General features: G+C 39.9%; 1 protein-coding gene and 2 long non-coding RNA genes across 3 annotated transcripts in view; 1 reads left to right on the top strand and 2 right to left on the bottom strand.

Annotated features, from left to right (window-relative positions):
- LOC138951642 (uncharacterized) overlaps nucleotides 1-26,863 on the bottom strand; it is a 35,512-nt gene extending 8,649 nt beyond the window's left edge. Inside the window, exons 1-4 of the mRNA XM_070323180.1 lie at nucleotides 26,725-26,863; nucleotides 17,914-18,052; nucleotides 17,133-17,263; nucleotides 16,456-16,576 (exon numbers count right to left, since the gene is read on the bottom strand). Of these exons, the coding sequence (XP_070179281.1) occupies nucleotides 16,456-16,576; nucleotides 17,133-17,263; nucleotides 17,914-18,039 (378 nt within the window). The 5' untranslated portion in view covers nucleotides 18,040-18,052; nucleotides 26,725-26,863. The remainder of the gene's footprint in view (nucleotides 1-16,455; nucleotides 16,577-17,132; nucleotides 17,264-17,913; nucleotides 18,053-26,724) is intronic.
- LOC138952828 (uncharacterized) lies at nucleotides 481-8,057 on the top strand. Its single transcript, XR_011451433.1, has 2 exons — nucleotides 481-1,296; nucleotides 1,688-8,057. It is a non-coding gene; the product is annotated as an uncharacterized lncRNA (long non-coding RNA).
- LOC138952829 (uncharacterized) lies at nucleotides 8,330-10,451 on the bottom strand. Its single transcript, XR_011451434.1, has 2 exons — nucleotides 9,636-10,451; nucleotides 8,330-9,247 (listed from the first exon to the last, which is right to left on the bottom strand). It is a non-coding gene; the product is annotated as an uncharacterized lncRNA (long non-coding RNA).
- Nucleotides 26,864-27,720: the final 857 nt, after the last annotated feature.

The following is a 27,720-nucleotide window of genomic DNA, read 5'->3' as shown; positions in this document are numbered from 1 at the left end:
CGTTTTAACTTTCTGAGCGTGTTTTTAATCCAAACATATCATATATATATGTTTTTGGAATCAGGAACCGACAAGGAATAAGATGTATGGCATTCCGTTTGTCAAATAATTATTTGAATACTTTTTCATGTTTTTTTCACCAGTTTTAGCTAAATAATCATTATTTAGAAGCTCATGTGCTAAATAAGTAATTGTTTATAAACAATGTAAAACAATTCTAAATAATTTTTTATTTACGTAAACCATTCATTATTTACCTAAACAATTCATTGTTTACGTAAATAATTCATTGTTTACGTAAATAATGATTTATTTACGTAAACAATATATTATTTAGACTTATATTACATTGTTTATAAACAATCAGCAATGTTTCTAAATAAATCATTATTTACGTAAACAATGAATTATTTACGTAAATAATTCATTGTTTACGTAAATAATGATTTATTTACGTAAACAATATATTATTTAGACTTATATTACATTGTTTATAAACAATGAGCAATGTTTCTAAATAAATCATTATTTACGTAAACAATGAATTATTTACGTAAACAATTCATTGTTTAGGGAAAGCAGTTTTCATTATTTAGGGGAATCAAGAATTGACTTCTAAGCTTCATTTTTTTTCTTTGTGTATATACTATAATTCAATACAAGGTATCTCCAAACATTATTTATCAGAAAATGTTCGTAAATTTGTTTATTTTACAAGCTGAAATTGCCGTACGAAAAGAACTGAATGCGAAAACAAACAAAAGGTCAAGGTCATGACCGGGAGTGTTTAGTGTTTGCATTCTCTCCCTGGAAGTTGTTGAAAACAAGTTTTCCGTCCTAAGTGTTCTGTTCTGTCTCAACAAAAACTGTTTGTTTCTCTTTCCATTTCTCTTACTGCATGATTAAACTTTTTGTTATCTGTAGGTTACACAACACACCACAACTTGGTATGAGCTCTGACGCGATGACGTCACACAGTCGTGTGCAGAGTTGTCCGGCCTTGCCCCATGCATTCCGGCGGAACTCGCGAGAAGGCAACACGCGAAATCTGCACTCTGAATCTCTCGCATTTATCGACATGGTCTCTAGTTGTAGTGTTAAACATTGCCATAACAGACAAGATAGAGATAGGGACAGAAGATTCTTTTCTTTGTTGTCAACGGAAAGGGCAAAGAGACAAGGGATTTGACTGCACGACGCCGGCGAGAATGGTTGGCACAGCTTCAGCTGAAGAATTTCAACTTTGAATCAACAGCTAGGAGATCTATTACGTGTGCTCTGATCATTTTGTCAATGGTAAGTACTCATGCTTTTGTTCACCTGCCTTGGTTAGTCTGTGTTTGATGCAAGCTGTGTTGTAATGGTAGTGTGCGGACAGTCGGTCAGTCCTGCACCGAGTGCAGTCTATGACTGAGTGAGTCAGTCTTACACTTACTCTCAGTGTAACAACTTATCATGGTTGCCCAAAACCATGACTTGTGAGAATGCCATATGTGTGAAATACTTGGATTTGATAATCAGAATTTATTTGAACACTAAATGGTCATTGTTGATACAACTTCATAGTTCAGTTTTAAAGGGTAGATCTGTGTCGAGATTTACTCATTCATTTTGTTTGGGCGACTTATTTTTAAAATAACTCCCAATCCATAATTTACAATACATTTGCCTTTGATTTTTTCTGCAGGGCAACCATCTGTGGGAAGTAAACAGTCCGAGCTGGACACCTACTTTGAAACTTGGGTATGGTGCAGGGACACAGCCTGACAGCCAACAAGGACAGTACCAGAGACTCAAGGACTGAAGGAGAGGAAGAAGCTTGTGGGGAGTGAGTCAACTCCTTGTCCTTCTCACCCTAATTTAGCAGAGGATGCTGGTGATGGCGACGGTGAAGGTACTTCGGATACAGCAGAACTGGCTGCTCCTCTTCCCGAGAGAGGTGACTGTGGCGGTACTTATTGCCAGACTGAAACCTATGACAATTTTGCCTGGATTTCTAAAGATGAAGAAAAGCAGCTACGGGATGAACTTAACAGGCTGGTGCTAGAAACTCGGGAACTTAAAGACGAACTTGCCAAGAAAAAAATGACACTTGAATCTTTGAGGGACAATGACGATACTGTACGATATTTTACTGGGATTTCTAATTTCTTCACACTTGTTACATTATTTGATTTTCAATCAATCAATCAATCAATCAATGAGGCTTATATCGCGCATATTCCGTGGGTACAGTTCTAGGCGCTCTGCAGTGATGCCGTGTGAGATGAAATTTTATACGGCCAGTAGATTGCAGCCATTTCGGCGCATATTTACCTTTCACGGCCTATTATTCCAAGTCACACGGGTATAGGTAGACAATTATTAAATGTGCCTAAGCAATTTTGCCAGGAAAGACCCTTTTGTCAATCGTGGGATCTTTAACGTGCACACCCAATGTAGTGTACAAGGGGGGGGGGGGGGGGGGGGGGGGGGAGTTCGGACACCGAAGAGAGTCTGCACACAAAGTTGACTCTGAAATAAATTTCCGCCGAACCTGGGATCGAACTCGCGCTGACAACGGCCAACTGAATACAAATCCAGCACGCTACCAACTGAGCTATATCCCCGATTTTCTTGCATCGCATTTGCCAACACACTCGCGCAGAGCACTGACACAGTTTCAAGCTCTCATTCATGCATATATACGCCTTAACACACCTCTGCAACACCTGGCATACATCTTTTCTGTGTCAAGAACATCTGCCAGCAAAGTTTTTCACGAGACTGTGCATATCATGTACCACTACCACAGACTGCAGCCACTTGTTTTCTGGCCAGACAGGCAAAGTATAAAGACAAGTATACCGCCACAGTTCCTTCCCTATCCATGGAACAGAGTAGTGTCCATTATTGACTGTTTTGAAATATATTCATTGAGAGACCCTCCAGTGTTGATGCTATAGCGCTAGTGCACTCACCTGGTCTAACTACAAGCACAACAATACAATTAATATGGTGCGCCAAATTGATATTACTATCGTTAACTGTTATGTAGAGTTTCGAAACTATCGTTATCTGTTATATAGAGTTTCAGAAACTCTATATAACAGCTAACGATAGTTTTATCAAAAGCGCGTTGGTATCGTTCCCAAATGGGAAAACCCTGAAATGCCATTGCAAAACTGTCTTTTTGCTACGAAATGTACATTTTAACTAGAAACATAATTTAAAAAACTACAACATTATTTAGTTAGTGACCGTTCTTCTGTTGTCGTCTTCTCAAATCATTGTTGAGTTTGTTTAATATTAGCTTTATCATTTGTACTTTCGGCCGTACTGTTTTCCACGTGTGCGGTTTGAAGACGGTAGGCCTACTGAATATTCGCGGAAAAGACCATGACGCATTACACAAAACAGTGGGTTTTTTTCAAAACAAACACAAAACAACGTGTTTCCCGAGTGACATCCCCCAAGGCGCGTTTTGGAAAACACTGCATGCTTTCGCATCGTGTACCGTTGCCCACTGCATGCATGCCAGCCGTATGTGTACAAACTGACCCGCACACAGCGCGGTAGCTAGAACGGGTCAAGCTGACACTGACCAATATTTCTGTGAAAACAGGAAGCGTGCCAGCTGTAACGAAGATGTGATTACTTGATTAAACGAAGCAGCGAAATGATGGACTTATCAGACGACAGTTAGTTGAATATGATCTACCAGGGATCGCGCTAGCTTTTTAAAAAACGCGTAAGTCATACGCAACGAAACGAAAAAAACGCGTCACGGACCAATATTTTGCGTACTACGAAAACACGTACAGACACAAACAAAACACGCACGAAAGACTTAAAGACACTCCTTACCTAAATACGGCGAGTTTTCCTGTCGAACTCCGCGCACGCCTGTCGAATAACACCCCTGCTGTCTCCAACCTTCGGGCCTTGCGAGTTTGTTTCCCGCTCTAATACGACTAGACACACTTTCCGCCTTTTGGAAGCGCGAGATGGGAGAGCAGCTAATGTCTGTTTCATTATCCGACAAGACATTATCTGGTAATACCCTCGTTACGTTCGTTTGCGATACTTCGATGCAAAAAGAAACGGACTTTAGTTTTGACGCGCAGATTTCATGTGTGTCGTCACTTCTTGAGCCCTATAGTCAGTTTCAGGATCGGGTGATTATTAAGTCAGAGCAAAAGCGCTGCGTGAAGACAAGAAAAAGTTACAATATTTTTGCGTATGGCTTACGCGGCGCGGCGAAAAAAACGCGCCAACGACTTTTAAAATGCGTCAAATACGCAAAAATCGTGCGTAAACGCGATCCCTGATCTACTAAATCATGTTGTAGTAATTTAGTGCAAATTCGCTCGAACCAGAGACATGTCTCTGCTCGAACGAAACGTTCAGCAGCCATTTTGCCGGCATCAAAACATCCGACCACGCCATCGCTATTTTTAGAAACTCTATATAACAGTTAACGATAGTAATATCACTTGCGCGCACCATGCCGCCGTTTTGCGAAACCCTCGTTATCTGTTATTCATAGTTTTAGCAATAGCGCGCACAAACGCGCTATTGATATATTATAACTCTAAATAACAGTTAACGATAGTTTCGAAACTCTATTTAACAGTTAACGATAGTTTTGAAACTCTATATAACAGATAACGATAGTTTCAAAACTCTATATAACAGTTAACGATAGTTTCAAAACTCTATTTAACAGTTAACGATAGTTTTGAAACTATATAACAGATAACGATAGTTTTGAAACTCTATATATAAGTATAACAGTTAACGATAGTTTTAAAACCCTGTATAACTGTTAACGATAGTAATACCAATTTTGTGCACCATAAATTAAATACCTAATATCAATTACACCTCAAGGCCATATTTCTTTTATTTCTAAAGGGTGGGGTGGGCTTTCAAGTGACAAGCACATCACTGCAAATAGTGGGTATCTAGACAATATGATGTCATTTTGGCCGACAGGGGATTTGACATTAATGAACTAGTGGCTATGAGAGGTGCACAAGTGAAAATCCCTGCCTTTACAAGAAAGAAGAGTCAGCTTACAGCTTATGAGATAGTCAACACGCAAACTAGCTAATCTGAGAATTTATGTTGAGCGAGTTATCGGTATTCTTTGGGGAAAGTACACAATTTTGAACTCTGATATTCTGACTGATCTTTTGTTTGCAAGGGAAGAGGAAGAAGTGGTAACACTGGACAAAATAGTCACTTTATCATCTGGGCTTGTCAATGTTTGCACAGCCTAGTGTTCAAACTGAAGGCATTGTTTAGACTAAAGAATATGTTAATTAAACTCCAGGGGTGTCGTTTGGATCGGCCCTTCGGCGAATCGCCGATTTTTTTTTTACTTTGGCCGAAACTTTCATTTACTTATCGGCCAAATGTCCGAAGAGTATTCGTCTGAATCGGCCAAGGTTTGTCCGGTTTTTTTATTGGTCAGGCTTTTGGGCGGGGATATAGCTCAGTTGGTAGCGCGCTGGATTTGCATTCAGTTGGCCGCTGTCAGCGTGAGTTCGATCCCAGGTTCGGCGGAAATTTATTTCAGAGTCAACTTTGTGTGCAGACTCTCTTCGGTGTCCGAACTCCCCCCCCCCCCCCCCCCGTGTACACTACATTGGGTGTGCACGTTAAAGATCCCACGATTGACAAAAGGGTCTTTCCTGGCAAAATTGCTTAGGCACAGCCGGTTAATAATTGTCTACTCCCGCAGTGGGGCACTGCGGTTATGAAATTAAAGGCCCCTACTGTTTTTGGAACCGCAGGAGCTTTCTAGTTTGCTGTTAGGTAGATTTTTGGTTCCTCTTTCATGTCATGCTCTCTTTTTCTTCATGAATTCTTTTCTTTTTTCTGCCTTCTTGCTCATTCACCTGTATTTTTTCCAAAAATCTCTTCTCTTGTCGCTTGTCTCGCGATTCATGTATAGTTTAATCTGTTAGTGTTCTGATGTAAGTCCAGCAGTAGATAGGTTAAGCCTATTTTAACATACTGGAAACTGGTAATCTTCCAGTAGGTATTAATTTAGTTTTACTAAAGCCTGCTGGGACACAAATAATGGGTTAGTGCATTTGTAAACAGGAATCGCTTGACAAGTGGCCCCCTTCATCCCCCCCTTCCTCGTCCTGATATGGCTCTACGTAGTCGGCTGGACGTTAAGCAACAAATAAACAAACAAATAATTGTCTACCTATACCCGTGTGACTTGGAATAATAGGCCGTGAAAGGTAAATATGCGCCGAAATGGCTGCAATTACTGGCCGTATAAAATTTCATCTCACACGGCATCACTGCAGAGCGCCTAGAACTGTACCCATGGAATATGCGCGATATAAGCGTCATTGATTGATTGATTGATTGATTGATAAAACTGCTGCCGATGTACTTAGACAACTGACTGGCGTTTATTTTCTTCGTGAATACCAAGAACGAAACATCAGTGTTTTGAGCGCAAGCCATTGACAAAAACTGTAGCTGCCAGAGTGGTTTCGACAAGGGAAACCACACTTTCTGCGGACCGCTCAGGCTCAGCGTTTGCCGAACATCATGTCGCAACCAAAAAAGAAGAAAAAAACTCAATTGATCAGTGGCCACGGTGTGCTACCCTTCGCCAAGGTAGGTGCTTCTGAAAAAAATAACAGCAACACCGCGAACGTGGACAGTGTGAGTGATAGGGGTAGTGTTGTCGAGTCGATGGAAGCAGACGACACAAGCTTAGCAGACGACAGTCACATTCACCGGCGTATCGACATCTGCTGAGATTGAAAAGCGACATCCAAATCGTGGTTTTCAAGCAAATTGGCTCACCCTAGGCCTACACCCATGGCTTAGCTATGAGGGTGGGTCCATGTTTTGCAAACTGTGCAAGAACGGTGGATGTAAAAATATTTTCACCAGGGGAGGTTGCCAAAATTTCAGCATTAACTGACCACCTCGCTAGCAAAGACCATGCCAGATCCATAGATGTGCTCGTGTATCAGGAAACCTTCAAAACAATGGATAAAATCACAATGTTATGTGACGGTGTCAGAGTGTGTTTATGTTTTATTGGTGTTTCACCAGTCATATTTCCAACTGAAAGGCTTGTCAAGATTGGAAGAGTTTTATTGTTTTACTTTCAAAACATTAAAGTTAAAGGTTTGAAAAAGTTTTAAAGAATTGGTGTCTTTGTGTTTTACTTAAATCAACAAAGCTGATTGTTTCAGTTGCAGTATGCAACATATGTTCTGTGTTCCTAAGACAATGATTACCTCTTGTGCTTCAATGTTGCGGTGACTTTCGATGAGCCAAAATAATGGCCGAAATTTTTTCAAAATGTCCTAAAGCATTCTGACAGTTTTGGCCAAATGTCCCAACATAAAAATGTCTAGCAACACCCCTGAACTGTGGTGTCTTGTATCTGATTCTGATGTCTCTCATGAGCAGTAGCAATAGTCTTTCTGTTATTATGTTTTCACTGGACGGAATCTTGAATTTGAAGATAAAGGCATTGTTTAAAGAATGTGTTAATTAAACTGTGGTGTATTGTATCTAATTCTGATGCAGGTGTCTCACATGAGCAGTAGCAACAGTTTTTCTGTTATGTTTTCACTGGATGGAATCTTGAATTTGAATACACAAACATGTATCATGTGTATATGATCTGACCTGCTGCTATTTCCTTCCATTTCAAGAGCAGATTTCACTCTTTCTATCACACACACACACACACACACACACCACATTAACATACACTTTGAAATCATTTTGCATAAATGTGACATGTATTGACACAACTGACAAAGGTTGAATTATGCTGATTAACCTCAAAATAGCTCTACACAGGAAACAAGATAAGGAGCATTGCAAAATTAAATGGCCTACACTTGAAATGCGAGCACACATTTAAACTACCAATAACATGCAACTTCAAGCAACACTGAACATACCACTACCAGTATTGCAGGTATCAAGCCAAAGTGAAGAGAAGAACACTTTCACTAAATGTTCAAAATTGAAATAACATACTGTGGGCATGTGAGTCATTAACTATTCATTATGATAAATAGACCTGTGCGCTTTTTTGCAGAAATAAGTGTGTTCAATTTTGTTGTCATCAAAACAGAACTAGTTGATAATAGAAACTAACTTTCAGTTCCACTGCCAATTTAAACACTGTATTACTTGACTGTACTGATGCAGAACTACGCTGGACCACACTCTCTTATTTGTTCCCTAAATCAAGCAGCCAATCCGTGTCACTGGAAACATTAAACAAGGAGAATGAACAATATACCTGGCTGAATAAGTTGATAATCAACCTGGCTGAATAAGTTGATAATCAAACTGCTCATGATTCTTTGTTATTCACAGCAGTGGATGTAAAACAATCACAAAATAATGTCCTGTATGCATCATAATTTATACTTGTAGCACTTGATTTTGTATTGTGGTCGGTGATCCTAAACAAAATGTATGCCTACATCTGTGCATGATTTTACTTTAAGAATAAAATGAAACAAGAATGGAACAATTAATGACTTCTCTGTGAGTGTGAACTGTGATTTAAAACATTACATGCCCTCTTTTCTCTCCCTCTTTACAACTTTACTACTGGCCACTTTCTGTGTGTACAGTCATACATGATGTTTGTTTTCCCACACACATGAGCAAGCGAGTCTGGCATTGTCACTGTTTCTTGCTGCGTTTCACGGCTTGTGTTTGCAGCTGCTCCTGGTTCACATCCACTGCTTGTAGAGGCTCAGCTTCTCTGTCCAGCCAGTTTCCAACTAGCTCTGGAAAAACTGCGAGTCTGAACACTTTCAAAGCTTTCTCCACACACATTGCCCAAAAATCACAGTCAGGCAATACTCAGACAATAACTTTATCCACAGTAGTCCACACCATGAAATCGCAGTAGGAGGAACTGGTCATAACAATCTGGCACTGTACCGGTACTTGACTATTTAACTTTTAAGTATGGGTGGTCCTTGCGCAGACAAAGCATCCCCTCACTGTTAGATTCCAAACAGAAATGGCGGTCTGTCACACACACTCAACAGCTGACTCCTTGAAGGTGAAGGGACGTGTGTGCAGGTTTCTCCAACTCCGGCCATGCAGGTTTCTCCAACTCCGGCCATGCAGGTTTCTCCAACTCCGGCCATGCAGGTACAGTGTGCTGACAGTATGTTGCCATCAAAAGTGGGATGGTCCAAGGAGAAAGTGCTGGTTCATTAAGGCGTTGTGAATGAAGAACCTGAAACATAAATTGAAGATCGCACAAATCAGCATTCAGCTAGGTCAATCGAATGAATATAACTCTAAGACGCACATAATGTCAATGTGCTTTACAACATTAACAATGAAAAGTAAACAACAGATTTTTAACTGAATATGAACATGAAGCTCATTATAATTATATATAAATATAATATTTTGCAAGCTATTTCAAAATATTTATATATTCAAGACTATCTACAGCTTTTGTCGTAGTCCAGAATACAAACTAAAGCGAAGAATATATTAAAGACAAAGCCTCAACACAATATCCTGAACTGCAACTTACAAGTGAAATCTGCAACACAAGACAGAGAACACTCACGTTCATTCATTATTATATTTATAAACTGAAAGCACATTCTTACCTTTGCAGAAATGACAGAGTTTTGACAGCCATCAGGGCTGTAGCGCTTGACATCCCTCACCCAGCCAGAGACAAAAAGTCGGTAGGAATCCAAACGTTTGTAAGCTTTCAGCAACATGCACTCTTCGACAGTTCTTGCCAAGCACAAAATAATTTACGATGTTGATGTAACTCAGCTCTGGCAGATCGTCCGGATTTGCTGACCAGCACCTGGTTGGAATGTCATACGGATCATTCCCATCACTCTCCAAAATCTTCTGATGGTATGACCGCCTCTCCTCTGGTAACAATCGCTCAGAATATGTTCGCTTCTTGCCCGGTCGCTGTTTCTCCATCTTGCTTTCAAGGCAAGGGAAGTCACTCCAGGAGGCATTGTTTCCCGTTTTTCAACGGTTCACAGCTGTTTTTACTTTTCTCTTTGAAATGAAACGATGAAAGGAAGAGAAATGGAAAGACAGGCATGTTGTTGGGACATAAACAGAACAGAGAACATAAGGGGAAAATACTGTGTTTCAACAACTTCAAGCAAGAAAATGCAAACACTAAACACTCCCGGCAGAGAAAACCCTTAATTGACCTTGACCTTTGACTGTGTTTGAGATCAGTTATTTTCGTACTCGGCTTGTAAAATAAACAAAATAATATCCAAACAACAGCTATTTTAAGATAAGAGTGTGTGGAGAGACCTTGTATTCAATTATAGTAATCACTGAAAGACATAAAACTTAGTTCAGAAGCGAATCCTAGAAACCCCTAAATAATGGAAAATGTCTTGGCTAAACAATTCATTGTTTACGTAAACAATGAATTGTTTACGTAAATAATGATTTATTTAGAAACATTGCTGATTGTTTATAAACAATGTATTATAAGTCTAAATAATATATTGTTTACGTAAATAAATCATTATTTACGTAAACAATGAATTATTTACGTAAATAATTCATTGTTTACGTAAATAATGATTTATTTAGAAACATTGCTGATTGTTTATAAACAATGTAATATAAGTCTAAATAATATATTGTTTACGTAAATAAATCATTATTTACGTAAACAATGAATTATTTACGTAAACAATGAATTGTTTAGGTAAATAATGAATGGTTTACGTAAATAAAAAATTATTTAGAATTGTTTTACATTGTTTATAAACAATTACTTATTTAGCACATGAGCTTCTAAATAATGATTATTTAGCTAAAACTGGTGAAAAAAACATGAAAAAGTATCCAAATAATTATTTGACAAACGGAATGCCATAAAGATGAAAGTGTTTTTAAATTGATTTCGAAAAAAAAATGTTGATAATAATTTTTATATATTTAATTTTCAGAGCTTGTTGTTAATCCAAATATAACATATTTATATGTTTTTGGAATCAGCAAATGATGGAGAATAAGATGAACGTAAATTTGGATCGTTTTAAAAAAAAATATTTTTTTTACAATTTTCAGATTTTTAATGACCAAAGTCATTAATTAATTTTTAAGCCACCAAGCTGAAATGCAATACCGAAGTCCGGGCTTCGTCGAAGATTACTTGACCAAAATTTCAACCAATTTGGTTGAAAAATGAGGGCGTGACAGTGCCGCCTCAACTTTCACGAAAAGCCGGATATGACGTCATCAAAGACATTTATCAAAAAATGAAAAAAACGTCTGAGGATATCATACCCAGGAACTCTCATGTCAAATTTCATAAAGATCGGCCCAGTAGTTTAGTCTGAATCGCTCTACACACACACACGCACAGACAGACACACACACACACATACAGCACACCCTCGCCTCGATTCCCCCCTCTTCGTTAAAACATTTAGTCAAAACTTGACTAAATGTAAAAAGGGCTCTCAACATTGCAACAGTTCATTCAAAGTGTTCAGTTATATTGTACCAGAAAACAATACTGAACAAAAAGACTCAAATCAAGAAAAAACAAGTCGCGTAAGGCGAAAATACAACATTTAGTCAAGTAGCTGTCGAACTCACAGAATGAAACTGAACGCAATGCCATTTTTCAGCAAGACCGTATACTCGTAGCATCGTCAGTCCACCGCTCATGGCAAAGGCAGTGAAATTGACAAGAAGAGCGGGGTAGTAGTTGCGCTAAGAAGGATAGCACGCTTTTCTGTACCTCTCTTTGTTTTAACTTTGTGAGCGTGTTTTTAATCCAAACATATCATATCTATATGTTTTTGGAATCAGGAACCGACAAGGAATAAGATGAAAGTGTTTTTAAATTGATTTGGACAATTTAATTTTGATAATAATTTTTATATATTTAATTTTCAGAGCTTGTTTTTAATCCGAATATAACATATTTATATGTTTTTGGAATCAGCAAATGATGGAGAATAAGATAAACGTAAATTTGGATCGTTTTATAAATTTGTATTTTTTTTTACAATTTTCCGATTTTTAATGACCAAAGTCATTAATTAATTTTTAAGCCACCAAGCTGAAATGCAATACCGAAGTCCGGGCTTCGTCGAAGATTACTTGACCAAAATTTCAACCAATTTGGTTGAAAAATGAGGGCGTGACAGTGCCGCCTCAACTTTCACGAAAAGCCGGATATGACGTCATCAAAGACATCTATCAAAAAAATGAAAAAAACGTTCGGGGATTTCATACCCAGGAACTCTCATGTCAAATTTCATAAAGATCGGTCCAGTAGTTTAGTCTGAATCGCTCTACACACACACACACACACACACACAGACACACAGACACACGCACATACACCACGACCCTCGTTTCGATTCCCCCTCGATGTTAAAATATTTAGTCAAAACTTGACTAAATATAAAAAGAAAAATAGACTAACAGGCAAGTTATCAGAGATTTGGCAATACAAAACATTCAACAGTACATCAGCCTAGTGGTTTTTTTTAGTAACGATGACAATAAATGGAGAGAAAAAACACACACAATTAAGTAATTCATTTGTGTAGTATTTCAGCCACTAAAAAGCGCTGCTACAGGTGGATAATATCACTTAAACCTGAGCCTATTAATCAGACCAAGCTTTCCCCACAGACAGCTACAAGGCAGACCTAGCCTTCAGCTCAGACAGATACTAAGCAGAACAATTACGCCTTCCCCACAGACAGCTACAAAGCAGACCAAGCATTCCCAACAGACAGCTACAAATCAGACCATGCCTTCGACACAGACAGCTACAAAGCAGACCAAGCGATCAGCACTGACAGCTACAAAGCAGACCAAGCCTTCCCCACAGACAGCTTCAAAGTAGACCAAGCATTCTCCACAGACAGCTACAAAGCAGACCAAGCATTCTCCACAGACAGCTACAAAGCAGACCAGACCTTCAGCACAGACAGCTACAAAGCAGACCAAGCCTTCAGCACAGACAGCTACAAAGCAGATCAAACATTCTCCACAGACAGTTACAAAGCAGACCAAGCATTCCCCACTGACAGCTACAAAGCAGACAAAGCAATCAGCACAGACAGCTACAAAGCAGAACAAGGCTTCAGCACAGACAGCTACAAAGCAGACCAAGCATTCAGCACAGACAGCTACAAAGCAGATCAGACCTTCAGCACTGACAGCTACAAAGCATTCCCCGCAGACAGCTACAAAGCATTCCCCACAGACAGCTACAAAGCAGACCAAGCCTTCTGCACAGACAGCTACAAAGCAGACCAAGCCTTCCCCAGAGACAGTTTCAAAGTAGACCAAGCATTCTCCACAGACAGCTTCAAAGCAGACCAAGCGATCAGCACTGACAGCTACAAAGCAGACCAAGCATTCCCCACAGACAGCTACAAAGCAGACCAAGCATTCCCCACAGACAAATACACAGCAGACCAAGCATTCAGCACAGACAGCTACAAAGCAGACAAAGGCTTCAGCACAGACAGCTACAAAGCAGACCAAGCATTCCCCACAGACAGCTACAAAGCATACCAAGCATTCCCCACAGACAGCTACAAAGCAGCCCAAGCGATCAGCACTGACAGCTACAAAGCAGACCAAGCATTCCCCACAGACAGCTACAAAGCAGATCAAGCATTCCCCACAGACAGCTACAAAGCAGATCAAGCATTCCCCACAGACAGCTACAAAGCAAACCAAGCATTCAGAACAGACAGCTACAAAGCAGACCAAGGCTTCAGCACAGACAGCTACAAAGCAGACCAAGCATTCCCCTCAGACAGCTACAAAGCAGACCAAGCATTCCCCACAAACAGCTACAAAGCAGACCAAGCGATCAGCACAGACAGCTACAAAGTAGACCAAGCATTCTCCACAGACAGCTACAAAGCAGACCAAACCTTCAGCATTGACAGCTACAAACATAGAAACACTTTCTAGGTAAAATCAAGCTGTTTGCTGCATACGATAGGGGAATAAACAGTACATAAACGGCCTCATGACAACGATATAATTATAACATCAGAAGTTGTGAAAGAAACAATTGAAAGTCAGCAGAGACTTTCTTCTGAGATTTGTTAAAATCTCTTAGCAGAGCCAAAGAGAGAGAAGAAAGTATCCCTTCACAGACAACCTATTGGGAGCATCAGACCCTCCTCAGGGGGAACCGAGGTTTCAAAGCAAAGTCCCTTTGTGGGGGACGTATCGCAATGAAATCAAGTCCTGAGGAGGACCATTGTTTTAGTACTCATCAGTGGTCAGGTGGTACAGATGGCGAGAGCTGTCAACCCATGGTATCCAACTAAGAAGCAAACCACTCTCTGAATGGTAGCTTCTGTTGGCATGGGAGAAATATATTTATCCCATGACCTGCCTCTTTGTCTCTGTTAGCTGAGGAGGTGATTATTCTGAATTATCCATCGCAACCATATGAATTATCCATCACAACCGAGTTTCGATCTCAACTGTCATTGGTCATTGTCTTTGATTTCAGAGTACAATTGAATAATTTATAGAGGTCATCTGCATATTCAGAGTTTACAGATGGACTACTTTTTTCAACATACGACTGAAATATTTTATGGTGTCAAAGTCAATATCACGTATAGGTACAGGCCTACATGTGTCAATATTGAGAAAATAAAGAATACTTCATACGATACGCACATTCTGCATGGATTTAAAGAGCGGAGTCGAGATATTTCGCTGGCTGAAGCGACTGCATGGTCAAAGGCATGTTCAACGAGTATCGCGAGTGGGATCAAGGGACGATACTCCCTAATTTTTAGAGAGAGAGAGAGAGAGAGAGAGAGAGAGAGAGAGAGAGAGAGAGAGAGAGAGAGAGAGAGAGAGAGAGCAATCAAAACACAACCCAGTCACCTGGTAGTTTGAAAACTCAATCTGAAACTGACATCGATTGTCGAAGGCATGCCTGCGGTGCATACATCTCGAAAAGTTGTCGTAGCTGGGAACCCGTTGAGATCCATTCCAACGCCCAAAAAATTATCAGAAGAGTCACCATGAAGTCAAATCACACGTTAGGTTTTCTCATTTGGTTATTTGCTTTGGCTTTAAGTGTATTGCTTCGATTGATAGCTGAATCTGCTTGCAACCGTGCTGTTCAAGACTGTTCAAACTGTCGTCTGCTAGACGGGCTTGTGTGAATCCGAGTCGAGTAAACTGCGGGGTTCAGCGACAAATGAGGGAGTGGCATCAAAATGAAAAGAAGAAGACGAAAAGAAGTTGGAGATACAGTTAAGATATATGGGGAAGAGAAGAGGATGTGAGGTGTTAGATGTAGCCAACCTTAGGTGTTCAAACTCAAGACCGGGACAAAGTAGAAAGCGATGTACCGCGACCGACTCTCAGTGCTGACATACAACTTCCAAGCTTTATTGCTTAACGTCTACAACAGGCGAAGTATTGAAGCTTTGGCTCACCTAAACTTGAACCCGACGACTGAATATGTAAGTGATCCACGTGTGAAAACCGAAACAGAACAGCGCGATGACAGCCAACATTTCTATCCCCGACTGACAAACAGTAACACTGCATGCGAACTGACTTGGGTCAACGATCAAACCAGCACGGCCCGAACTGAATTTGTTGCGCTGCCATTATCGTGCGCAATTCTGGTAAAAATATAAACCCGGTATGCCGAATTGAGTATAACGAAAGCCGATGTCAAATATACACAGGGATATTTTAAAATGACTTTCAAAATGTAAAAGCAGATAGCAGACCTTTTTATAAGCAATATGAATGACTGAATGTCCACATACAAGTCGAATGACGCCGTCCATTATGCTGACAAATGGGAACTAGCTTTGCGCATGAATTCATTGACATGAATTTCGACTGCGGAGGCTTTTGGCAAGCTGAAAACAGGCACGGGAAGGTTTTAGTGGAAAAAGTAAGTGTTTTTAATGAAAACGTCGGAGTAATGGGATATTAAATAGCTTACACACCTCGTCCTGGATATCTTGCATATTTTCCCGAGGGTCGATTTTCAGGTATTACCTCGCCAAAGGCTCGGTAATACGTGAAAATCGACCCTCGGGAAAATATGCAAGATATTCAGAACTCGGAGTGTGTAACCTATATACATATTTTGTGTGTGTGTGAGCTGTTGTTGTTGTTGTTGTTAGAATAGCTTAGATGCTAAGAAACAGTGCAACTTAACACACGCACACATATTTACACTAACAACAGGCGAAGGGACAAAATCTGACCACACAAATGATGTGGACACAGGGCGAAGTTACTTGGGGTAAAATGACCACTGGGCAAAACACACAGGGGATGGGGCGTAAGGGAGTAATACTACAACGGGGTGTCGCGAATAAACCCTTTACTTTTAGCATCCTTATATATAATAATAGAGTTGAATGAGATGAACAGTATTTAAGTTCAACCCACAGTTTTGTATCCCGCAGCACACAGTCTCTCGCCCAGACCATCATCGATCCCAGGAAGTGCCGTCACTGATTTGTTGCTAATCAGTAGTTTGACACATTTTTCACGCTTCAACGCGTCTGTCCTGCGGATAGGGAAACAACATCAAGCGTTAATTGATGTTGGTTTTATTCAACGTGTTGGTGATCTTATCATTTTTTGCATTTAAAACTGATTAAATGTATAAACAGCCCAGACGAAGTAATACATTATTTTCGAGACACAAAATGAGCGAAGGTATAAATTATATGGGTTACTGTTGCCATTATTTCACAACAACTCAACAGCAATAACAACAAGAACAATAAAAACATCAAGAACACTACTTCTCCTCCTCTTCCTCTCCCTCCTACTACATGTAGTAGTGCTACTAGTACAGCTACTACTACTTCTACAACTACTGCTTCTGTTACTACTACTACTTCTGTTTCTACACTACTACTACTACTACTACTACTTGATGATGATGATGATGATGATGGTGATGATGATGATGATGATGATGATGATGATGATGATGATGAAGTCGACGATGATGATGATGATGACGATGACGACGATTTGATGATGATGACCATGATCATGATTATTTAGCCATTTGATAACCTTTAAATGTATCTATTGTCATCTTCAAAGCTCACCTTCGCTCATACCACCTGTTTAAAGCATCGAATATGTCATTGCGTTTCGGTACTCCTGTCGTTTCCAGCCAGCCCAAAAATTTCGTCTTGTCCTTTTGTAACAGGAGGTACTTTCCCATCAGCTGGTATGCCTGAATTAATCGATTCAAAATAACAGCGTCATACGTTGCAGTTACTCTGGCATAATACAAACTGGCCATTATATCACGACAGGCGCATCCATGCAAAACGCCTACACACCCTAACCGACAATATTATAAAAGCGGCCAATAGAACCCCAGTGCGAAGTTACTCATTGTCGACCTAAAACCTTCACATTCAGTGTCTTACATCGGCTGGTGTCAATACATAGAATCTATTTTCTACCCACGAGCATATCACGGCGAAATGAAATACCCAAAGCATTTGTCCTCCGAAGTTCGATGCAACGAAACAACAGATAGTAATAATACATGTAAAATAAAATAAACCAAGATTTCCCCCTTTTTTGTAGGCGATTGCTTTTCATGTGCATAAATACTTTGGCCTAACCAGTTCCAACGGATATCCGGGTAGTGCTGAATGAAAGGATTATTCACTGAGGAAAATAGTCATTCACACACAATGTGTGCAATCTTAATTAATAACAACTTTTGCGATAATAGAGTTCCATACGTTGCTTTCACCACGCTGAAGCTGTTTTTATTATAAATCATTTACTGCGTTACAAAAAGGGAAGAAAGAAGCTCACCCAGTTTAATCCTATTTTTCAGTCGTTTGAAGTACTTTTAAAATAACTCACATATGTGAAGTCAGTTTCCTTGACGTTGTTCAACTTTTTGAGATTCTCTGGCCCGATAGAAGGCACTATGTCAACGAGCTTGTGACCTAGATCATTTTTTAAGAACTCTTCCATGCTCTTTGGCATTCCTTTACCTGTGCTGCAACACAAAATCACCTTTTGTTTACCACAGAACCAGCGCATATAAGCTTACGCTTACGCATGGATACCAGCATTTCATCCACGCCGAGGCACTTACCGTCAAAGACAGCAACTATTTGTTGTGTACAGCCTAGCAACTGCTCAAAACACTGTCTAGTTTCAGATGAAAACTCAAGTTATGTTAAAGCTCAAGGATTAAAATATTACACTAAAAAAGTATATCAAAATGGCTTTCGCACGTGAGTTGTTTTTGTATGTACATGAGAGGTTAAACAAAGCAAATCAAGAAAGTAAACACAAGCAACAACATGTAAACAGAAGAAAAAGAAAATTCAGAGAAAAAGCGATCAGCTTTGCAACGCATGTTGAAACCAGCAAAACATTAAAAAAAAACTCATCAGTTAACCTTGAAAAAAAACCCGAAACAAGACTTTCAAAGAAAATAAATTTATGAACATCGGCAGGAATTTTTCTCCTGGAGAGACCGCAACTTGCCCCCGCGTTATCATAGGCTCGGACATTTGATACTCTGAACAATCCGCAGTGGCCGACAGAAACTGGGCCGTGATACCTAATTGAATTAGAATGGTGCTGGCTTTCCCCCTTTCTTTTCACTTTTCGTCCGAGCAAAGTGCTGCTTATTTGAAAATGTGGAGGCGCTTCCTGTACTGTTGCTGTCACATTTTGACAATGTTCATGTGCATGCCTACTATCCTGTTGTGGACAGTTCGTTCCTCACGACACATTTTTCCCAATGCTGAACTGAGACGGTTATCAGTTATACATAAATAAATGACAAGAATACCCTGATCGCCTGGCTTCAACTGAAAGTATGCCAAATACATACCAATGTACACAAGTCGATGCAAAAGAAAAATATCCCGCTAAAAAGCAACCAAATACCTACCCAGTTACACACAATGATGTAACACGAAAAAGAAGAAAAAAAACTCGGTTTCCGCGGCTCTGTCACACTCTAAACAAAAGTGTTCCACTCCTGAACACCCTTTCTGTAACCACTTCTGAACACCCTTTTAGTAGAACACTTTTGGAACACTTTTGGAACACAAAAAGTGTTCTATACACAAAAAAGTGTTCCAAAAGTGTTCCACATTTGAACACTTTTTAGTGTTCACCCTGCTGTAACCACTTCTGAACACATAAAAGTGTTCAGGTCAACACTTTTAGAACACTTTTGGAACACTTTTGGAACACTTTTAGAACACTTTTGGAACACTTTTAGAACACTTTTAGAACACTTTTGGAACACTTTTGGAACACTTTTAGAACACTTTTAAAACACTTTTGGAACACTTTCATCCTGCACTGTCATACAATTCAGAAAGACATTTGAGAATGCTGCCTTATTTTGCAGTCTTCTCCTTAAAAGGTGGAAAAAATATACATATTTTTAAAAAATCATCCTCTATACCTTCCTGTCACTGGAAGCAGCAACACTTGAAAGCATAAGTTCCCTTGACAAACGTCATTTATGATTGGCGTCATCTATGAATGACGTCACTACGGTCTCGGTTGATACCACAAAAAAATCATCCTCGAGTTTCAATATTTTTCGGTCCCTCACTCGATGACGTTGTGTAATCTCTATGTATTGTTGTATTCGGAGCATGACTAAAAGACGAAGTGGAACACTTGTTGAACACGTGTGTTCACCTGGTGTTCCACTGTGCAAAAAAGTGTTTACCATGTGTTCCAAAAGTGTTCAGGTAGCAGAAGATGCTTCAGGATAACACATTGAGAACACTTTCTGTGTTCCAAAAGTGTAAAAATGTGTTCACCCTAACACTTTAAGTGTTCACCCTAAACACTTTCAGTGTTCTCAAAGTGTTATAAAATTTAGAGTGCACAATCATCAAATACCTACCCACTTACACAACAATGATATTGGATGAGGATCCCTCTACTGCCCTTCCATTTACACTTGAATGACGAGAGAGAGAGAGAGAGAGAGAGAGAGAGAGAGAGAGAGAGAGAGAGAGAGAGAGAGAGAGAGAGAGAGAGAGAGAGAGAGAGAGAGAGAGAGAGAGAGAGAGAGAGAGAGAGAAAAAAAAAGAAAGAGAAAGAACACATGTTTGTTATCTCGTTTCGACTCCCAATGCAAATACTTTTTTTTGTTCGTTTGTTTTATTTTGTCTAATCTTTTGTCTTTTTGTTAATCATTTCAAACACAATTTCCATGACCTTTGTGTGTAAAGGCCCGGTCACACAGCCCAAAGGTCGCGTAAACGCATGAATCACGCACGAAATTCGATCCATACGCGATACATGCGCGATTTGCGCATTTCATCAGTTTGTCTGACGTGGAACCTCCGTAGTTGTCCGCCGATGTTCGCCGGATAGGCGCTTTACGCGATTCCAGGTTTTAAGCAGCTCAAAACTCGGTTTCGCCTAAGAGTTTACGCAGTATTGCGCTGTTTTACGTAATTTCTGCATAGTTTGCGTAGTTCTTACGCGAACAATGCGCGAAATATGCGTGGAATATCAGGGATCGTTCGCGACTGTTGAAACGGGAATGCCAAGGCGAAAAGTAAATTTTAAGGGGCTTATTGTCCGTCAGGTCTTAATTGCCTATATTGGACATGAATTGGTTTATACGATACGAGTTTTACGCCCTCACGGCGTTTGATGTATGCGTGTTTAGGTGGTATCAGCCATCTGCACTTATGGTAGAATGACCAAGATCTTTAACGTGCCATTGTGGTGACACGGGGGTGGGAGATGGATACCGTCTCTGGGTCTGCACATAAAGTTGACCCGTGTCCGTCCCGGCCCGGATTCGAACCAGCGACCTCTCGATCACAAGTCCAGTGCTCTACCACCTGAGATACCCGGGCCCCCAAAGCCAAGGCGCCGCAGTTGCATCAATGTATATATGCGCGGAACGGACGTACGCGCTGCCGCGCATTCCTTGCGCAGTTCATGCGCGAATCATGCGCGATTCATACGCAGTTCATTAGTGATAGTGCGCAGATTATACGTGGTTTTCCGCGGACCTTTGCGTGCCTATGCGCTGTAGTGCGTGGTTTGTTAGTGATTTTTATGTGATCTTTCCGTAGTTCTTGCGCAATTCATCGGTTATTTTCATCGCGTAAATCAGCGAAAATGGTCAAATTCTCGACCGACAAGCACGCACAACCAAATGTTATGCGTGATTCATGCGTTTACGCGACTTTTGGGCTGTGTGACCGGGCCTTAAGTGGGTAAGCATTTTGTCGTGTCTGAGCGGGAGAGATTTTTTTTTTTACATAAGACGTCGGTTCTTGGGTCGCAATTTGTTGTGTCTGAGCGGGAGAGATTTTTGTGTACATGTGTCGTCGGTTCTTGGGTCGCGCAGGACGAAAACAAAAGTGGTGGACTGTGCATCAATAGAGAATAAGGGTTGTAAAACGAGAGTGTCCTGTTCCAAGTTTGTACTTACATTCAAAACTTATATTGTTGTACAGTGTAATATTTTATATGCTAAAACGTAAGGTTTTAAACGGAACAACTTTAACTCAACGCTCATTTTTGTAAGTCATTTTTATGAAAGCAAAATTACACCTCCGAAATTGACAATGACAAGAAAGCTTTCCTGTCTAAGGATTGCCCTGAACCTAACTGAACTTGATTTCTTCAGGTCACAGATGATTTAGGGGGGAAGGAGGTGTTTGTATATAATCGTACATTCAGATAATCCAAACGGTAAAAGACTGGATGGTTTAAATCAGGTAAGTATGGCGATACCGCTCAATGTCAAACTTCGTTCTGTTCAGTCGATCGCCGAATTTGATTTTTTTTAAACGTCAGACCATTTGGTCTACATAATTGCCACTTTGTGGAAAGGTTGTACATAGGCTGAAGTTTATGTTTCCTAAATGTAATGGGACACGGTCAACAGATGTAGACGTTATTGGCCTTTTTGAGGGTTGCATTTTTTTGGGTCGCCCTTTATACCAGGTGTATGATATAACAACACATGGTGTGTGTGTGTGTGTGTGTGTGTGTGTGTGTGTGTGTGTGTGTGTGTGTGTGTGTGTGTGTGTGTGTGTGTGTGTGTGTGTGTGTGTGTGCGTGTGCGTGTGCGTGTGTGTGTTCGTTGTGTTTTCAAATTTTGAAAAGCTCGCTTTCGCTCGCAGTTCAATATTTCAAAACACAACTCGTGTAAAACTGGTATCACATAAGAAACCATGTAGTATTCTCTATTTCAATCATACATCATCACAAGCGAACTGCTCAGCAAAATTGAACCCGTAAATGTATACCATGAACACTGTTTTTAGTTTTCTGTTTATATCCGTCAATCAATCTAACTGGTGTTTGTAGAGAAACGTAAAACTCAAGGAAAACATGAGTCGCATGTCACCTTTGCATGATTATTATATTTTTACATTTTCCTAAAGAGTTGTTTATGCTCTATGCAGTGCGGAAAACCGTTTTAGAAAAGAGCAAAAACTGTTCGAGTTACAAGCCTGTGACTAAGATGACCCTCACACTGTTACCAGACTCCCCCCAGACTTGTATTATGCCTAGTGCAGAACCGCGCGAGGTGACATGCGACTTATTCCGTGGTGGAGGGTCACATATATAATATAGTCTCGACAAACCACACCCAAAGACCGAGACGGGACACGCTCGTCTCCGCCTAACGTGCAAACGCAGTACTTAATTAACCTATTTTCTATAATTCTGAGCTCATTTTTAGAGTAAACATGACATAATTATGTATATATTTTTGAATTCAGGAGAAATTAAGGAATACGATGAAATCATTTTTAAATCTGTTCGTGAAAATTTGATTTTAATGACAACTTTAATGAGCAAACAAATTGACTAGTTTTTAAGCCTTAAAGCTGAAATGCAATACCATAGTCCGGGATTACTTGACCATGATCTCAACCAATTTGGTTGACAAATGAGGGCGTGACAGTGCTGCCTTGACTTTCACAAAAAGCCGGATATGACGTCATCAAGGACATTAATCGAAAATATGAAAAACAAGTCGCGTAAGGCGAAAATACAATATTTAGTCAAGTAGCTGTCGAACTCACAGAATGAAACTGAACGCAATGCCATTTTTCAGCAAGACCGTATACTCGTAGCATCGTCAGTCCACCGCTCATGGCAAAGGTAGTGAAATTGACAAGAAGAGCGGGGTAGTAGTTGCGCTAAGAAAGATAGCACGCTTTTCTGTACCTCTCTTTGTTTTAGCTTTGTGAGCGTGTTTTTAATCCAAACATATCATATCTATATGTTTTTGGAATCAGGAACCAACAAGGAATAAGATAAAAGTGTTTTTAAATTGATTTCGACAATTTAATTTTGATAATAATTTTTATATATTTAATTTTCAGAGCTTGTTTTTAACTTGAATATAACATATTTATATGTTTTTGGAATCAGCAAATAATGGAGAATAAGATAAACGTAAATTTGGATCGTTTTATAAATTTTTATTTTTTTTTACAATTTTCAGATTTTTAATGACCAAAATCATTAATTAATTTTTAAGCCACCAAGCTGAAATGCAATACCGAAGTCCGGGCTTCGTCGAAGATTACTTGACCAAAATTTCAACCAATTTGGTTAAAAAATGAGGGCGTGACAGTGCCGCTTCAACTTTCACGAAAAGCCGGATATGACGTCATCAAAGACATTTATCAAAAAAATGAAAAAAACGTTCGGGGATTTCATACCCAGGAACTCTCATGTCAAATTTCATAAAGATCGGTCCAGTAGTTTAGTCTGAATCGCTCTACACACACACACACACACACACACACACACACACACACACACACACACACACACACACGCACATACACCACGACCCTCGTTTCGATTCCCCCTCGATGTTAAAATATTTAGTCAAAACTTGACTAAATATAAAAAGGTCTGGGGATACTATACCCAGGAACTCTCATGAAAAATTTCATAAAGATCGGTTCAGTAGTTTACTCTGAATCGCTCTACACACACACACACACACACACGCACAGACACACACACACACATACACCACGACCCTCGTCTCGATTCCCCCCTCTATGTTAAAACATTTTAGTCATAACTTGACTAAATGTAAAAAGGAGGGGAGGGGGCCAGTGCCGGGAGGCAACACCTTAAACTCAATTAGCAGCCCTTCCAAGCTTTTGACGGCCACTGTGCTGTATAGTTTAAAGTACCATCTGACCAACGACTGATACCCGGGGTTCAAATGCAGGTGTCTCCAGGAGAAAAAATCCTGCCGATGTTCAAAACATGACGCCTTTATTGAATGTGAATCTTGCTTTGGGTGGAAGAATGTTAATTGTGTATGTTATTCCTCTGAGTGTGTCACACTTCTAAGCAGTACTAATTAACTTGAGGGGTCGTTTATGTAACATTTTTAGTGATTTGAGCGCATGCAGTTTCGCTGACAGAATTTCACACTGTAATCTTTGATGGATTGAATGTGTGCATTGAAGAACAATGTCCTTCCGTGTACAGTTAGATAAAAGTACAACTTTTTAGACAGCATTTTGTACATTGTACATGGTCATTCCAAGATAAGTTATTGTCAATAACCACACTTATTCCCCCCTCTGCTTCTTTACCTCTGTAAACTTGTAGGGGTAGTTATTTTTCGATAATGACCCAGCAACCAAACAAATAACGACCCAGCAACAGCCTGAATCCTCGATAGTGCAATGGGTTGAAAAGTTGTTCCGTTTCGGTACTACTTTTTGCGACTGAAAAGTTCCGAACGCTCTAATGTACGAAGTATACATCTCTGGAGCAAACAATACAAACATACCGCATTTAAATTAACAACTACAGGCCTGAACACATGAATCTCCATATAAAATCCATGAGTTCGGTTGTTTTCTGAATCTAGATCTGCCGTGCTCAAACCGTTCATCACAAGCAATTTCCCAAGGCAAGTAACTCATACTTTGTCTAGCGACAAGAGTAGTTCCCCTTCTTTTCACTCAGTTTCTTCGACAACAGACTGCAATCCGACGGTCAGTTTTCAACAATATTTCATTTAATAAACAGATCACACGCAACCAAATGCACACATCTCATCAATTTAAACAACATAAAGGGGTTTCATACACTATTTTCCCCAGAAAACTGAACTTCATACAGTTTTTAACGTTGGAACACGGGTGCAAAAGTTCGTCTGCTAGTCCCATTTGACGAAAAAACATTATCCTAAGCGATACCAAAACATATACAGAACACACAATATCTGCCTTTGCCGCCACAGCAGAATAACAGCATATCTGTGTACTTGATTTTAGTCCAAAATAGGAAAACTGACAAGAAGTGTTAACAGAATGGAATGATTTGCACGGAACTATACAACCGCGCATGAATCGATCGCCTGCGCAGGTTGACTGGTTGAGAGAATAGGATTCGATCAAACTTTCGCAAAAAAACTCCTCTTTTCTTTGAATAACTGAAGAAAGGAGGAATAAAGAGGTTACTCAGTTCGCGGTCATGAAAAAGCTCGCTAAAGCTCGCATTTTTCATGATCCGCTAACTTCGACCATTATTTTTAATAATCACTGAGACTCGGCATGTAACCTCTACTTATTCCCCCCTCTGCTTCTTTACCTCTGTAAACTTGTAGAGCTAGTTATTTTTCGATAATGACCCAGCAACCAAACAAATAACGAGCCAGCAACAGCCTGAATCCTCGATAGTGCAATGGGTTGAGAAGCTGTTCTGTTTTGGTACTACTTTTGCGACTGAAAAGTTCCGAACGCTCTATACGTACGAAATATACATCTCTGGAGCAAACAATACACACATACCGCATTTAAATTAACAACTACAGGCCTGAACACATGAATCTCCATATAAAATCCATGAGTTAGGTTGTTTTCTGAATCTAGATCTGCCGTGCACACACCGTTCATCACAAGCAAATTCCCAAGGCAAGTAACTCATACTCTTGCCGACAAGAGTAGTTCCCCTTCTTTTAACGCAGTTTCTTCGACAACACTGATTGCAATCCGACGGTCAGTTTTCAACAATATTTCATTTTATAAACAGATCACACGCAACCAAATGCACACATCTAATCAATTTAAAAAACATAAAGCGGTTTCATACACTATTTTCCCCAGAAAACTGAACTTCATACACTGAGTAATTAACGTTGGAACACGGGTGCAAAAGTTCGTCTGCTAGTCCTATTTGACGAAAGAACATTAATGATTATCCTAAGCGATATTAAAACATAAACAGAACACACAATATCTGCCTTTACCGCCACAGCAGAATAACAGCATATCTGTGTACTTGATTTTAGTCTAAAATAGGGAAACTGACAAGAAGTGTTAACAGAATGGAATGATTTGCACGGAACTATACAACCGCGCATTAATAGATCGCCTGCGCAGGTTGACTGGTTGAGTGATTCGGATTCGATCAAACTTTCGCACAAAAACTCCTGTTTTCTTTGAATAACTGAAGAAAGGAGGAATAAAGAGGTTACACACCTCGTCTCAGTGATTATTAAAAATAATGGTCTCAGTTCGCGGTCATGAAAAAGCTCGCTGAAGCTCGCATTTTTCATGATCCGCCAACTTCGACCATTATTTTTAATAATCACTGAGACTCGGCATGTAACCTCTACATACAACTTTATATATGAAATTGAGGTAGAAGTAAAAGCTTTACCTTGGTTGATTGCGAGCAAACACGTTAGCAGCGGAAGAAAAAGGCAATTGAAATGACACCTCACCGTGAAGTAACTGCGTCGCGGCTTGTCGTCCAAGGGTGCGTGTCAAAACTTGCTCTTCCACAAAGTATGGCAGGATTCTAGCGCCAAAAGCAACATGTTTGCGATGGGCATACTTAAATTACTGTTATGTGCCTACATATGTTCGTATATACTCTGTTGAACAGAGGTGATACATTCCCTTACTTGGCTGTCATCAGTGTACACAAAGCAGAAACAAACAAAAATGGTCGCCCGATTTGTAATGATTGACGCAAGTTTCGGCACACATTGAAATAAAACTGCATAAATTGCTGGATTTAAGCGAGGCGGCACAAGGTTGATCCGTGATGTTTTGATTTGAAAAAAAAGTTTGATCCTGTGATGATGAAAAAATCGCCTGGAAATCTCGAAATCTGATAAATAAATTGGCGTAATGTCAGAACTAAGTTTCGAAAATGTGTTGTAGTCTTTATACCTAATACCTAATACCTAACCACTTACACAACAATTATATTGGATGAGGATCCCTCTACTGCCCTTCCATTTACACTTGAATGATCGCGCGCGCGCGAGAGAGAGAGAGAGAGAGGAAGAGAGAGAAAGAGAGAGAGACGGAGAGAGAGAGAGAGAGAGAGAGAAAAAGAAAGAGAGAGAGAGAGAGAGAGAGAGAGAGAGAGAGAGAGAGAGAGAGAGAGAGAGAGAGAGAGAGAGAGAGAGAGAGAGAAAAAAAGAAAGAGAAAGAACACATGTTTGTTATCTCGTTTCGACTCCCAATGCAAATACTTTTTTTTGTTCGTTTGTTTTATTTTGTCTAATCTTTTGTCTTTTTGTTAATCATTTCAAACACAATTTCCATGACCTTTGTGTGTAAAGGCCCGGTCACACAGCCCAAAAGTCGCGTAAACGCATGAATCACGCACAAAATTCGATCCATACGCGATACATGCGCGATT

Source organism: Littorina saxatilis, linkage group LG17 (assembly GCF_037325665.1).
Source record: "Littorina saxatilis isolate snail1 linkage group LG17, US_GU_Lsax_2.0, whole genome shotgun sequence".
NCBI lineage: Eukaryota > Metazoa > Mollusca > Gastropoda > Littorinimorpha > Littorinidae > Littorina > Littorina saxatilis.
This window is presented reverse-complemented; position numbering and strand designations above follow the sequence as displayed.